The sequence below is a fragment of the Macrobrachium nipponense genome, chromosome 7 (assembly GCF_015104395.2).
Source record: "Macrobrachium nipponense isolate FS-2020 chromosome 7, ASM1510439v2, whole genome shotgun sequence".
In the NCBI taxonomy this organism is placed as follows: Eukaryota; Metazoa; Arthropoda; class Malacostraca; order Decapoda; family Palaemonidae; genus Macrobrachium; species Macrobrachium nipponense.
In genome coordinates, this window is record NC_061109.1 from 56,242,323 (window position 1) to 56,258,729 (window position 16,407).

At 36.5% G+C, this 16,407-nt stretch overlaps 2 protein-coding genes across 2 annotated transcripts in view; both read left to right on the forward strand.

Moving 5' to 3' along the window:
* Nucleotides 1-16,407, forward strand: part of LOC135217610 (prolyl 4-hydroxylase subunit alpha-1-like) — a 132,229-nt gene that overhangs the window by 46,634 nt on the left and 69,188 nt on the right. The window lies entirely within an intron of this gene.
* LOC135217438 (prolyl 4-hydroxylase subunit alpha-2-like) lies at nucleotides 7-16,162 on the forward strand. Its single transcript, XM_064253306.1, has 10 exons — nucleotides 7-77; nucleotides 2,559-2,720; nucleotides 3,846-4,003; nucleotides 5,467-5,592; nucleotides 6,029-6,196; nucleotides 6,476-6,643; nucleotides 12,867-12,941; nucleotides 13,296-13,346; nucleotides 14,846-15,011; nucleotides 15,890-16,162. The coding sequence occupies exons 1-10, from the start codon at nucleotides 32-34 to the stop codon at nucleotides 15,958-15,960; spliced, it is 1,191 nt and encodes a 396-aa protein (XP_064109376.1). The 5' UTR covers nucleotides 7-31; the 3' UTR covers nucleotides 15,961-16,162.

Sequence of the window (16,407 nt, forward strand, 5' to 3'; positions counted from 1 at the left end):
CCAGTCTTTTTGCGAGAAAAACTACGTCTTCATGGCCAACCACTGCCCAAAAACCTGTGGACTGTGTAAGCTGCTCGGTTAGTAATACAAATTTGCTTTTATATCCACGCCGTTACCCATAATGCTCTTCTGTAGGCCTTTCATATTAGCACCCTTGCGTCACTGCAATGGGGCGTTTCGAATGAAGAGGTAGATAGCAGACTTACATACGTACAGACTTTGGGGAATTGTACGTAAGGAAAAGAAAAGTATGTTTTCTTTAGTTTCTTCATTAATATTAACCCAACTTTTTCCAGAGCAGTTCCTAGGTTAGATTCCTGTACTGAATAATCTATGATCAACAGCGGAAGTTCAAAGCAGATAGCAACCAGTTAATACAAAGCAAATCCACTGAATTGAAAGAATATCCTACCATTTCAGTTTCTAATTTGAGAGTCGCAATCTCATGAAAATCCTGAAATACTTACTTGGTCCAGAATGGTAATTAGTTTTCTAAAAGCAAACACACGTCCTGTGGTTGCTGCCATGTTTTGGTCACAGCCTGACCGCTGGGTGCCACAGGGATCTTTCATATCCATCCTAACCAACTTCCCTTCAGTCGCAAGAGGTTAGTCATTTTGAATCATTTCGTTGCAGCTTCACTTGAGTTATGCTTATATCCTCAAGTGGTCGTGTACCCGGTAGGAAAAGAAGAAGCCTTATTAGTCATGATTGTAGGATAAGTCGAACCTTAAAGTAAAATAAAAACAACTTAGTTGAATCTGGTTGGAATCTGAGTGGTAAAATAATGATGCAGAGGCGGGAGATCGGAAAATGGTTCATTAGTACAACCTTGCTCCTCTCTTCTATGTCAGTTCAAAACTGATAATGTAGTAAGATTTTTCAAAACTTTGTTTGGTCTTTAGAAAAAATGCAATGATGTGTACGTTCAAAAGCTGGTTACTATTGCAGCGACAATGAAATATCTGTAGTCTATCCTCTTCATGAAAATATACCATAACATGAGAAAATTTACAACCAAGCTTGACATTAGCAATAATTATGCTCAAACTTAAGAAAAGCACTAGAGACCATTTACTACTTTCACACCAACCAATTTACACACAGAAAGGTGAATAAAATAAAATCTTATGCAACATGCAAATCTTTCAAATGTGGCTTAATTATTATTATTATTATTATTATTATTATTATTATTATTATTATTATTATTATTATTATTATTATTATTGAAAAGATGAACTCTATTCATTTGGAACAATTCCAGAAGCCACTGACTTAAAGTTCAAGCTTCCAAAGAATATGCTGTTCGTTAGAAAAAGGTAAAAGAATATAATGGGAAATACAGCAAGAATGAAGAGATTACTTTGTGAATAAGAGAATAATAAATTAACATATCAAGAGATGAAGGAAAATAAAAGTATATTATTAAGATACAAGGAGATCTGTATTAGGGCAGTGATTAAATACATCATCACTTGAACTTGTGAAGTTCCCAATGCACTCTTCCTTAGTGCAATAGTTACCAATTGTATTTATTATAGATATGAATTGATGTGTTCGTGAATTACGTGATGTGTCAGCTTCTCTGGCTTGGAGACAGAGAGGGCCTAGAGATAGCCTTCTTGGACGAAGAAATTTGATGCGTGTACATTATTGGGCTGGTGGCTGTTCGAACTGTTGCCACGGGCGATCTTAGGGTGTGGTAGACGTGTACATCCGTTTGTACGTGCATAACAGGTCCAGCTGCTTGAGACACTTAAGAGAAAAGCACAGATTCTTCTGAGATAGAAAGGAAGACGGTTCAGAGGACACCAGGTGTTGAGCCAAGGCCCATCAAAAAAAGATGGGTCCCATATTATTATTCTTGATACGGGATTCTCTAAGCCTGACTATTGAAATGTAGCAGTTGAGAATTTGAGACTTTGAGGTGATTAGTTAGACTAATCCAGGAGAGTGGAATGATAATTTACAGTTCTTTGTGGGGCAGACTTGGGTTTTCTAAACATGACTTATTAATCATTTTGTTCCATTTTATGTTCATCTGCTTTGGGTAATAAATAGCATATTTTTGTATTTATGTGAGCTTATTAGCCTAGTTGACAATGTTTGCAGAGAGAGGGCGCCCGCTACCGACAGGTAAGAGTTGTCATTTGTGTAGTTTTGTTAGGGGGGGGGATAATATATTTGTTTAGCAGGACTTACAATCACGAATCTTCAAATGCACCCAGATACAGTATACGATTGTGTTTTATTATCTGAACTGCAGGAGTATGTTTCTTAGAATACATAGGGAATGCTCTTTAAGATCATGTACATAAGCTCTTAGGCTTTAATTAAATGTTGAAATGTCCATACTATGAAAACAAGAAGAAAATTCCTTGTCATTGTTCCTCTGACCAACCCCTCTACTCTCACTTATATATGCATTTCAAGTATCCTATTCATAGCTATTCTCAACCCATCTGAAGGGCTCCATCCTATCCCCCAACGATTAAGCATTTATTTTAGCTTGAACAAACCCCTCATGACCTATTTATTGGATATCAACGCTACAGAAGGGGTCCGAGCTGTCAAGAAGGAGGAGAAGAAGACGCAGTTACCAAATACCAATGACCTGAAGGGAATTTTGTCGGGTATTGGAAGACTCCAGATGGCTTACAATATATCGATCGCCCTCATGAGGACAGGGGTCATTCACAGGTTCCACACCTCAGTTAGTGAGTTATCTGTTCTTCGAGTTTTTGTTATTTCATGGGTTTATAGATGTATAAAATTGATAAATATACATCTATCAATTATATAGACACACACGCGCGCGCACACACACACATATATATATATATATATCACACATATCCACAGGTGAAAAATAAGAGACAGGGTGTAGGTTCTGACCGGCTTGAAAATAAAGCCGAAACCGGTCAGGACCTACACCCTGTCTCTTATTTTTCACCTGTGGATATGTGTGATAAATGAATCACGTGCTAAAGTGATTATAATCATACATATATATATATATATATATATATATATATATATATATATAGATAAACACCCCCTGCACACACAAATATATATATATATATATATATATATATATATATATATATATATATATATATATATATATATATATAGTCTTGCACTTCCCTATATATATATATATATATATATATATATATATATATATATATATATATATATATATATATCATATATATATATATATATATATATATATATATATATATATATATATATATATATATATATATATATAGTCTTGCACACCCTTCAACATATTTGTAAATAACTCACCTTAAAACATTTTTTATACATTTTTCCATCTAGCCTAACCTTTAGAATACTACTTTTACATATCTTCAGGTTTCTCACACTTTCAGTTTGTCCTACTCCAAAATTACAACAACCCGCTTTTTTTTATTAGGATTAAACATCAAAATTTCACTCCCATAAAAGTGAGTTGGGTCATAAATCCCTTCAGAAATTCCAACTTCCCCTTTTCAAACTGAAATGATAATATTTGCATAAAGTTTTCTGAAATTCCCAAACTTCACTCGGGCTGTGTTAAGTAACTTACTTCACTCTGTCGAAGTAAGAAAAAAGGAGTAAAATGTAATTGGTTGCATTTACCTACAAATTCCGAATGACGAATATAAAGTGGGAATTTCTCATTGTCCTGCATTTTAATGACATTAACGGTGATCTTTACAAACACGTCAAGCGCAACACATAGATAGAATGGAGAAGGAAATATGGCAGTAAGAATAACAATAAATAAGTTAATCTTCGTATACTAAAATCACTTATAATTTTGGCAGAACTATCGGCATGGGACTGTCTGCAGATAGCGTATCAGCTGTATGAAGAGGGTATCCTAACCTACACCTTGGTGTGGTTTGACGAAATATTGAATGCGTTTAACGACACTGAGACACTGACCTTCGTTCAGGAGAAAAGAAGCGTCATTGCAAACAAGGCAAGTACCTCTGCAAACCGATTTGATTTCACAAGGAAAGTACCTCTGTATATCGAGTTCAAAAGGCAAGTATCTCTGTATATCGAGTTCAAAAGGTAAGGACTACTGTAAAATTATTTCAAAAGGCAAGTACCTCTGTATACTGATTTCAAACAGCAAGTACCTTTATAAACTGATTGAAAAAAGAGAGAATCATCATCAACTAAATTTTTACGTATGGGTAGCCTTGTATTGACCCAAAATACGTAAAGGGAAATATTAGAGGGAAAATGCAGAATAACTTGCTTGAAACTTACCTTAAAAAAGGAGTTTAAGATGAAATGTTACTTTAGGGAAGGTCGCCATTAAAAACCAGCTGATTAAACTACATTACATTTATTTACAAGACAGTTGAAAGGCAAAGCAACTGGGCCGCACGTGGACCACTCTTATCTCTCACAAGGGGAGAGCTGGCTAACGTAAATGCTGGTTTTCAAAATTACTCATATTTATCTTGCGTTAAGGCAGCACTTGCGAGTGGGGAGACTTGGACACGTGACTCGTGCGTAGATCTGGAAGAGTTCCCAGATTTGACACAGCATAAAATAAAGATTTCTTGCAGAAGTTACAGTTATTCAATTTTTATCTAACACACTGGGGAAAGGAACTCTAGTGTTTAAATGAGATATTCCATGAAGACTCTGTCTGTCTGGGACGAACACAAAAGGTGGCATGCGGCCACGAGGCAAGGAAAGGAACAAAGGGATGTCATTTGAGAATTAGGAGTTCGAAATTGAAATTGTGGAGTAGTTACTTGACTCGGAGGGAAAGAACTGGCAAAATGACTGTATCACAAGACGTACCTGGAAGCCTTATGTAAGTGGACCTTTGTAGAAATTGGCGTCGGCTTTGTCTGAGGTCTGGGGTGCCAGTTAGCCCCCTTTGGTAGGCCTTATTTGAAGGCTGGCTGGAACATCTGTCCTAGGTCACGGCCTGGAAAGGACTGAGAGTGAATGCAGGTGCGACCGTGCAAAGCTTGGTTGTTGGGGTCAGCTTATTCCCCCTTCCGGCGGCCATCCTGGAAACAGAGCATATCGCCAGCAAGAAGTTCACAGGATAAAAGATCTTAAGAGTAGGCGTACGTCCATAAGACTGACAGGAGTCTTTATTCCCCCTTCCTGACATGCCTGGTCTGGCCTGAGTTTGTGTTTCCTGTCTAAAATCAGCTGATTTTAAGGAAAACAGGGCTGCTCTTTTAGAACTAATTAAAATCAAGGCTACTGTGAAGACGAGGCGAGCAATATCTGTATAAAAATACAAATGGCAAGTGCTTACATAAACTAATATAAAAAAAGAAATAAAGGTTTTACTTTTGGTCAGTAATAAAGAGATATATATAGGAATGAAAATATTCTAGTAGAAATATGACAGATATTTGCAATGATAATTATTTTAAACATAAGATCTTTGCGTTTCTCTTTCAGCACGACAAATTCTGGGAAGAAGATGAACACCATTTCCCAAACCTGTTGGCCAAGGACCCTCATCAGAATCCAGTACCCAGTAATTTCTATCAGTACTGCATGAAATCTAGAGAAAAAAGACCCGTGGTAAGTACTGAGTGCAGCATTGAATGCAGAGAAAATGCTAGATTCTAGATTATTACATGCTAGGAAGGCTAATAATGTAATGCCACAACATTTAAATCATTTGGTGTCGGAAGAAATACTGTGCACGAATCATTCATTATTATCTGTTGATGAATTAAACTTTTGATATGAAACAAAAATTTAAAATTTGTTGTTAACTGTTATACTAACAAAGGATGAATCAAAACAGCTGTACAATAAGTCTTCGGCTTGTTTCCAACCTATTTGTGGTTTGTATGAAAAAAAAAATCGCAGATGGCGTTTATGCTTTCCTGTAGTAGTAACGCACCCTTACTCAGCAATTATTACTTAACCTTACAAACTCAAATAATATTAATGACAAACTATGGAAAAAAATGTCCTTTCTTGAGTATTATTTCTGCGTCACATTCTACAGATAGCTGAGGAAGGACTCCAGTGCCATCTAACTACCAAGGGGAACCCATTCTTCCTCTTGCAGCCACTGAAACAAGAAACCCTGAGAACAGACCCTGAAATGGTTGTGTTCCATGATGTTATCAACGATTCTGAAATAGAAACTTTGAAACGACTGGCAAAGAGTGCTGTAAGTTTTCCTAGATTGATAATAGTAGTACGGGATTTGTCTGTAACCATCAGTGATTTGCATGCAGTGGATGCTGACTTATTGTTAATTATTTTTATTATAATTCGTAGCGCTGTTGATGGCCAACAGTTCTACAGGTGAAATATTAGAGAATAGCAACTTTGTAGTGAGGTAAATATAAAGGCCAGTCCCAAAATGTCAGCGTGCGTATCTTAAATAATTGATGTATAAATATTAAGATTATTCACTAATGAACTCTCTGGCCTTTATCTGTTACAGCTAAAAAGAGATTTAATTGATGAAAATAGGAGGACAGAGCATATCGCCCTGGAAAATGTCACTCACTCTGTGATCAGCGACATCGAGAGAAGAGCAGAGATGTTTTCGGGCCTGTTAACGCACAGTAAAGTCAGGAACCCAGACGACATAGATCCTGAACCTCTGAAGGTAGAACAGGTGCAATTGTTTCTCACAAGAAAAAACAATCTCTTTATTTTAAATTTCTTTCTATAATTATCATCCAGAAAGGCTTCATTCTAAAAGCACCCTAATTATTGCTAGCATCTTTCAAATGGATGTAAAGAGTAAACAAAAAATAGTTAATTTATCTTTATTTCTTAAAACAGTTAAAACAGCCTACTTATTGCTAGCACCATCAGGGGACAATCACTTTGTAATAGAAATACTTTTTTGACCTTGGCAATGCAGTTTACAGTGAGGAGCGTAAGGGTTGCCCAGACTACAGCAAAACGTCATAAACACATCGGCAAGTGTTACGGACAACGGGGTCTGCTACAGGTTTTTTGTTATAATAAACAAAAAGGATTCAACACCAACAGTTGAAACTCGGGATACGAATAAAGAAAGAAACACAAACTGAACAAAAATTTACAAGCTTACTAACAAAGATAAATGCTGAATGGTTTCTCCTATTTATATAATCTTACAGTATGTGAACTGGGGAAACGGTGCCATAATGAAATTTGCTGGCCAGTTTTGCAGCTGTCGAAAATCAATGATTGAAGCGACGTCATCTCAAAGGAGAATTGTAGAACTTCACACTTCTTGACTCTGTACTGCAGAAAGCAATATCTATTCTTGATACTAGAAGGGCAGGTTATTCCTCGAAACCACTAGTAGGACGTTTCCTCTCTGAAGGGTTGTTCAACGTCGGAATATCTCCGTCTCCGATTATGGACGACTTAACTCGTTTCCGATCACACTCTCTCATACATCTTCCTCTCCTATACTTCGTCTCTTCCTTCTTCTCTTATCTCTCTCTGATGATCTGATCTCTTCTACTTCCTCAGGGCATATATATATGGCGATCTGGGGGCAGGGCTGAAAAGGGCGGCACCTACATGCGAATGTCACAGACTCCTGAGTCGACAGGAACTTTTTAGAAGGATCTAGGCCAAGAATAACATCATAATACGCGGTGTTTCTGACGACGTGACGGTGCGTGCTGAGTTCTATAACACACCTGAGAGATTCTCGAACAATCATGAGAACAGGCGCCTCCAACACGAGCGCGAATGCCTCCTCACTGCAGACCTTCTCGAAGAAGATGCATTTTCCTTTCCTTTAACTTATAATTCTTCGCTATTAAGCGATTACCATAACACATTCCCCCAAAACAAAAAAATTAAATCAACTGATTTTATTTTTTTTAAAAAAAGAAACAAGAATCAAACCGCAGGGGAACAATTCTGCATAAAGCTTTAATCCAATAAACGCTCACACTTCTCCATTCACTCACCCACTCATGCCAAAACCGAAAACGGTCATCAGGCTACTCGTTCTGGAAAATCTCTAGAGAGGCTATCAGCTATAACATTATTTTCCTCTTAATTTTTCCTTTTCTGAACTCTGATTAAAACTTAGAAATTCTTAAGTAAGTCTGAGTTTTTCTCAAAACTAACTCCTCTCTGTCACACCGTTACTACGAACACGGCCGGTGGCCACGGCACGGGTCGTTCTTTATAATTCTGAAGCAAGTTTACATGCATCCACTTTGCTCTATGCTTACCCATATCTGTTAAATAATTTCCTCTCTTCTCTAAAATTGGAAAAGGACCTTCGAACTCATAAGATAAGGATGGACCTTCTTTCTGGACTACTACTAAAACTTTATCTCCCACACAGATACTTCTCTCTTTCGCTCTAAGATCGTTTCCGGTTAGTCTCCCCTTGACTTCCACTCTCGTCTCCTTCACTAGTTGCCAAGCATCTCTTAAATTGTTTTTATATTACTCTAGATTAGTTATGTAGTCTTCACTACCTTCTTTAAGCATTAAATTACATTTTAACATTTCCAAAGGATCTTTAGCGGTGTGACCGAAAACCAGCTCGAAAGGACTAAATCCTGTAGTGTCGTTCGGTGCCAACCGTAAAGCTAACAGAACATATGGTAAGTTTTCTTCCCAGTCATATTCAAGGTTACTACACAGTTTTCATAAACAATTCTTTAACGTTTGGTGAAACCGCTCCACAATGCCTTGTGATTCGGGGTGATAAGGTGTGGAAGTTACGAGTTTAATGCCTAACTCTTTCATTCTATCTTTGAAATATTTGGATACAAAATTACTACCATTATCACTCTGTATAGTACGAGGCAGATCAAACTTAGAAAAAAATCTAACAATTGTTTAACTACGGTCCTTGCGTTACAGCTTCTTACGGGTATCGCCTCTGGATAGCGAGTTAGTCTATCAGTGATTGTCGACAGATATATACTCCATCCCTTACTTCTAGGCAAAGGTCCCACCATATCGATAACTACATTCTCAAAAGGTTCACCTACTGAGGGAATATTACACAATGAAGCCCTGGGAATTACTTGATTTGGTTTCCCAGCAATTTGGCATTCATGACAGCTTAAAACATACCTCTTCATGTCACTTCTCATTTTAGGCCAAAAGTACGCCTTATTAATACACCTGAAAGTTTTATTTACTCCCAAATATCCTTGCTCATCATGTGCTAACTTCAAAACTAGTTCACGAAGCTTCCTAGGAACCAGTAATTGTTCGGTGATTTCGTCTTTACTACCTGACTTAGGATGAACATAATGACACTAAACTTTGTCTTTCAAACAAAATGTTCCCTTACACATTATCAAGATCATCATCCAGCTCACTTTCAAATATTCGGGTTAGTGTCTCATCCTCTCTCTGAAACTTGACTAGCTCATCCTTTTTCAAAAGGTTAGTGCCTAATTCATCACCGTAACTATTACTTGAATCCACTACATGGACTACGTTACTCTCGACAGCTACATCCTCTGCTTGGGTATCACTGTCAACACCGATAGAGTCCGGTCTCTTAGCCACACTCATGCTAAGGTCAACCTCACCACTTCTATCACAATCGTTCAAATTCACGAGCTCACATTCGTTTGAATCCATGAACAAACTATGACCGTAGTCTATGTCTGTATCTAAACCTGACCTAGTTACTACCATTTCAGGCACTGGAATCTCACTCACAACAGGATTCACATTCTTGGATAAAGCTAAGTCATTACCAACAATAATGTCAACGCCATCAATGGGTAAACTGTCAACAACTGCTAGTTTCACTTCTCCTGACACTACCTGACTTTCTAAGTTTAACTTCAACAAAGGACAAAGAACACAAGTGTTAGGAAATCCACCTAACATGACTTTCTTCCATATTGATTTCTGCCCTATTTGGCACACTCTCTCTCCTAATCAGTGAGACAGCAGCTCCTGTGTCTCAAAGCAAGACTACTTCTCTTGAATCTACTCCTCCAAGAGAGGAAACTACACCTTCTGACAGAAATTCACCAAAAAATTTCCTAGTTTCTCTCATCACATCAGTCCTACTTGACGAAAGGTTAACTAGAGACACTGGTTTCTTAACGTCCTTCCTTTCTGCTGCAAAATTTCTCGCTAAATGCCCTTTCCCATTACATTGGAAACAAGTTAATTCTGAGCCACTAAATGCCATTTTATTCTTACACACCTTAGACGTATGACCTGGTTTTCCGCATGTGCATAGTAAAAACAAATACTTCTTAAAACAAAATAATTTTATTCAATTTTCATGTTGATAAATAATATTTTCAACATGATTTCCATCATTTTCAATGTATAATTTGATGCGTTTTACAAAATTCATGTGAACTCGATGGAATAGATCCGCATTGCCGTCGATTTCCGCACACTGCCTGTTTCTTTAAACTTCTTGACCAATTTCCCGACGGCAGTAAAATAAATAGGTTGACGATAAGGGTATCGAAGGTTTAATTCTTCCATAATTTTACGATAAGACCATCCTTCTCGTCCACTTAAGAGTACCAAATCAATTCGTTCTTCCTTAGACAAAGCCATTTTCATTCTGAGGAGAAAAATAAAAATAAATAGTAAAATCCCCTATGTACCCGGACTTTATGGACACCCTGTATAACAGGAATAGTCACTTTTACTCGCATTGCTATTACTAGAACTGAAACCTTTACTGCTTTGTACTCTACCAGACGAAGGATTATTTTGCTTCTTACTGACACTTAAGTTATGAGTCAAACTATATTCGTCTACTAACCTAGTTCCTCCTGCAAAAGATGCTTCTCGCCTATCTTCTATGTAAGGGTTAATCTCAGGGGATATGTTATCTTTGAAATTTTCTAACAACACTAAGTTCTTTAAACCATCAAAATCATCAACTTTAGCAGAAGTTAACCAATCAAAAAACAGCCTTTCTAACTTCTTACCGTATTCTACATATGTAATGTTCTTGTCCTTTCTCAAACTTCTAAATTTCTTATGGTACCCCTCCGGTACTAACCTGTACGCGCTAAGAACAGTTTCTTTCACAATATCATAATCATCACATTCCTCCTTAGACATGCGACTATACACAGTAAGCGCCCTACCACTTCTCAAAACACAGGAAATATGTCGTTACATCTTCTTCATCAAACTTTGGTACTAATCTCAGCACTGTACCCATACCTAACCTATCAGCTTCATTTTCGTTCTCGCCTGTCTGACTGTTATGAGCACTTTGCCTTAACTAAGCGATTTCCAATTCATGCATACGTTCTTTCTCTCTTTCTTCCTGCTGCATTATTAACATTTCTCTCTCTTGCTTAATTTTTATTACTTCTCTCTCTTGCTGCATTTTCATTGCATCTCTCTCTTGCTGCATTTCTCTCTCAGCTGTTCTTTCATTTCTCTCAGCTGCTCTTTCATCTCTCTCATACTTTTCTCTTTCTTTCCTTCCAACATACTCACGGAGATCATTCCCCTCTAGACCTAGATGCTTACCAGACTCAATAAACTCTTTTACTATCTCATTCATTCTGGTTCTCTCTATGTTCTCCTTGTCTTAATCTGTTACGGTGCCGAATATCCTGGCAAAGTCGCCAATAATATTACGGACACCGGGATCCGCTACAGGTTCTTCATTATAATAAACAAAAAGTATTCAAGACCAACAGTTGAAACTCGGGATACGAATATAGAAAGAAACACAAACAGAACAATATTTACAATCTTACTAACAAAGATAAATGCAGAATGGTTTCTCCTATTTACATAAAAATAAAATCTTACAGTATGTGAACTGGGGAAATGGTGCCATAATGAAATATTTGCTGGCCAGTTTTGCAGCTGTCGAAAATCAATGCTTGAAGCGACGTCTTCACAAAGGAGAACTGTAGAACTTCAGACGTCTCCTTGACTCCGTACTGCAGAAAGCAATGTCTATTCTTGATACTAGAAGGGCAGGTTATTCCTCAAAACCACTTGTAGGACGTTTCTTCTCTGAAGAGTTGCTCAACGTCGGAATATCTCCGTCTCCGACTATGGACGACTTAACTCGTTTCCGATCACACACTCGTACTTCTTCCTCTCCTATACTTCGTCTCTTCCTTCTTCTCTTATCTCTCTCTGATGATCTGATCTCTTCTACTTCCTCAGGGCATATAGGTATAAACGGCAATCTGGGGGCAGGGCTGAAAAGGGCGGCGCTTACCAGCGAATGTCACAGACTCCCGAGTCGACAGGAACTTTTTAGAAGGATCTAGTCAGAGTTACATCATAATACGTGGCGTTTCTGATGACGTGACAGTGCGTGCTGAGTTGTATAATACACCTGAGAGATTCTCGAACAATCATGAGAACAGGCGCCTCCAACACGTGCGCAAATGCCTACTCGCTGCAGACCTTCTCGAAGAAGATGCATTTTCTTTTCCTTTAATTTATAATTCTTCGATTACCATGACAGCAAGTTATAACGTATCCATCACAAACAGGTTGGAAACAAGTCAGTGGAGAATCAACCCTTGGCAAATCGTACAAAGCACTAGTTAGAGACTGCAGATGAACTGTCAAAGCTTTTGAACTGAAAGAAAAAAAAACTTCTTTCCCTGTTAGCTCACTATTTATTGAAACTAAATGTTCTTAAGGTAAACACTTCTGAATTAAAAAAAGTGACATAGGAGTCTGCATTTTAGAGTCTAAATCTCCCATTTATGTGCTGATCACATGGACAAAATTGGTAAGTTATCACAAACGAACAAGGAGAGTCAGATAAGGAAGTTCGTGTACAGATGCCTTCATACTTTCAGTTACGTGTAAAATAGTCTAATCAGCAAGTCTTATGATAAGATTGGCCTATCATTTTTTTTATTTGATCTTTTCAGGTTCGAAATTACGGCGCTTGTGGTGACTTTGGTATCCATACCGACACGCACTACATTCACAAAGGCGAGCAAGGGGTAAGATGATTAACAATAACATTTCTTCTCTAAGTATAGCCTTCATAAGAAATCGTCTTGTAACTTTCTTGGCTTTTCCTTTCTTTTGCAAGACTTCATATGCGAGAAACTGCAGGGATTGAGGAGAAAGTTAGATAGCATTGGCAAAAAGGGAGAGTTAGTGAAGACCGCGAACAAGAGTGAACGCTCATAAGGATAAATGTTAAGCAGGAAGCAAAGTAGGAAGGATGGCTTTCATGAGATAGGAACTGGAATACAAATTCTTGGAAACCGTCATTTTCTAAAATTCAAGCTTCGACAACTCGCTCTTAGTGACTGATTTGACCCTAATTGTTGCAACTTTTTCATCTGCAGACGAACATAACTAACCCAATGCCAGAACGCCTTGCCACGGTTATATTCTACGTAAGTGTCCTCTCCATATATTTACTATATATGATACTATTTATCATTTATATATCTAGTATACTTTACCTTTGCCTTTAATAATATATGATATATATATATATATATATATATATATATATATATTAGATAAAACATTATCCATCATTATATATATATATATACTATATATATTATATATATATATATATATATATATATAGATACATATCCATCATATATATATATATATATATATATATATATATATATTATATATATATTATATATATATATATATATCTATATAATATATATATATATAAGTCATATCACTTTTCCGTGATTCATATACATATATCGAGCTACAATGTCCTTTAATATCTAATTCGCTCTACCTCGGAATTAATATATTTTCATATATGCTTAAAAAAAACCGAAGGGGAATTTTTTCTCGATAATAGACTTGCCTGGATCGGGGCGCGATCCCGGGATCCTTTCAAATCCAGGAACGTCAGTGAAGCTTTTACCTACTACACTACCGCGGTAGTGTAGTAGGTAAAAGCGTTCACTGACGTTCCTGGATTTGAAAGGATCCCGGGATCGCGCCCCGATCCAGGCAAGTCTATTATCGAGAAAAAATTCCCCTTCGGTTAAGCATATATGAAAATATATTAATTCCGAGGTAGAGCGAATTAGATATTAAAGGACATTGTAGCTCGATATATATATATATATATATATATATATATATATATATATATATATATATAGTATTTATCATTTATATAGATCATTTTGTTAATATTATTGGGAATAGAGTGAGCATGAAATAAGTTGACTTATGCGGATATATATAATTTTTATTATCATTTAAATGATGTATTTATACATAGTAATGATGTATTTATATATGGTACTTTTAAAATAATCTTTAGAAACTACACTTCACTTCAAAATTATTAGATGTAAAAATTTGTCTTCTGAATGAATTATGTAGTACAGATGGATTTTTTTGAGAAGTATTGTTGGAAAAATCACATGTCCCTACAAGTTAAGATTGGCCATTCTTATGATCGTAATATTTTGTAAAAAGAATATTGGAAATAACTGCATTTAAATATATTTTAAGAAATCTTATTTTCCATTTGTTGAATGATGTGTTTTTACAGTATTTTTCAAAATAATAATCGGAAAAACCATATTTAATTACATCTTAAGATATGTGATTTCCACGATCAGTTGAATTTTGCATTCATTCATAGTAATTTACAAAAAGAAAATTCGAAAAACTAAATTAAACTACATCTTAAGATGTGTCATCTTCATAATCAAATGGACGATACATTCATTCGTAGTGTTTGATAAGAAAATATTTGAAAAAACTAAATTCAACTATACCTTAAGTTGTCATATACATAATCAATTGAATGGTGCATTTATATATGTAATTTTTGAAAAATAGTGTTGGAAAAAACTACATTGAAGAATGTCCTAAAACATGTCAATTTCACTATCAGTTGAATGATGTCTTGGAAGGCGGGAGTACAGTATTCCATGAATGTGGCGTTGTAGTCAACCCAAAAAAGGGCAGTGCTCTTTTATTCTATAATATTAAGAAGAACGGCGATTTCGAACAGCGCTCTCGGCATGGCAGCTGTCCTCTCACTGTTGGCAATAAATGGGGTAAGCAAGTGTCTTGATGTTTATTAGTCATTGTGAGTCCTTAGAGAGTTTTGTGCGTTAAGCATACTACTGGCAAGCGTATTAGTGTCAGTGTCGCCCTTCTTGTCAAAAGTCACTCTTTGAAAACACATCTAACATGATGAGCTGAGGGACACTGTAGTGGTTCTTAGAAAATTAATAAAAGACCATCTTATATGTCAAAGATGACTGTTAGTGAAACCAGTGATTCTAAAGGCCCGTCCACACGGTCGAGCTTTGCTCAACTAACTGTTCGATGTGACGTCAGAAGCGTAGAAATAGGGGTAAGTGTCTGACTTTTCCCGCTCTGACGTTCACATCGAACAAAGTTCGTCGGGCAAAGCTCGACCGTGTGGACGGGGCTTTAAGCTACAAAAGGAAACACAAGTTCATTCCTTGCTGAAGTTAAGAAAAGGTGAAATTCAGGGCTGTTGTAATGGGTTCCCAATTTGGCAGACGAGAAAGCTCTTAAGGATGTTATTGCAAACTTACCCACACCCCTCGGTCATGCAAAAAGTAATGAAGTGGGCAATGGGAAACAATAGATTTGTTTTAATATACACCCAATACCACAGGTGCAGAAACGGCACTTGCTAACTTGCCATTACCGAAGAAAAATGCGATTAGTTCAGTTTTGGAAATTATCTGCTACTCGTAATTGTCAGAGGCGACACTAAAGCAAATACTTCTAATTCAAACAGAAAACCTTACATAGTTATTCAATAAAATAAATACTATTTATTCTTTTTTCTTAGTACACTACTTTCCTACTTTAGGACATATTATGTTTACTTACATGAGTGTTCGATAATGAATTTTATCTCTATTCTTATGGAAATTTCACCGTCTCTTTGTTCCAGTGGCTTTGAAATGGTTCAGTGACAAGTACAATTTCCTCACCCGGCAATGCTCGACCAATCCACTCGAGTAAAGAGAATATAACCCAGAATTCAAAATGTTCAAGAGCAACAGACCTTTGGTGGCGGAGGCCCTATTAATAGGATAGACCTCTGCAGCGTCTTAGTAATGCAAATGAACCTACGGACATACAGTAGCCAAAATAAATCACGAAACGGCATTGACAGACGAAAATACACATACACACACACACACAGATATATATATATATATATATATATATATATAATATATATATATATATATATATATATATGCATTTGTTCATTTCTGTTATCTTGGGCTTTCTTGTTTTATACTAGATGTAACAGATATTTAAATGAAAAAAAAAAAAATGACCTTCCTGTCTAAAAGAAAATGATCATCTTTTCTCGAATTTAAGGTCCAACAGCTTCTTAGATTATTTGATTAGTATTTGGCATTATGAGTCCGCAAATTTTTCCTTTGATTATTTTTAGAC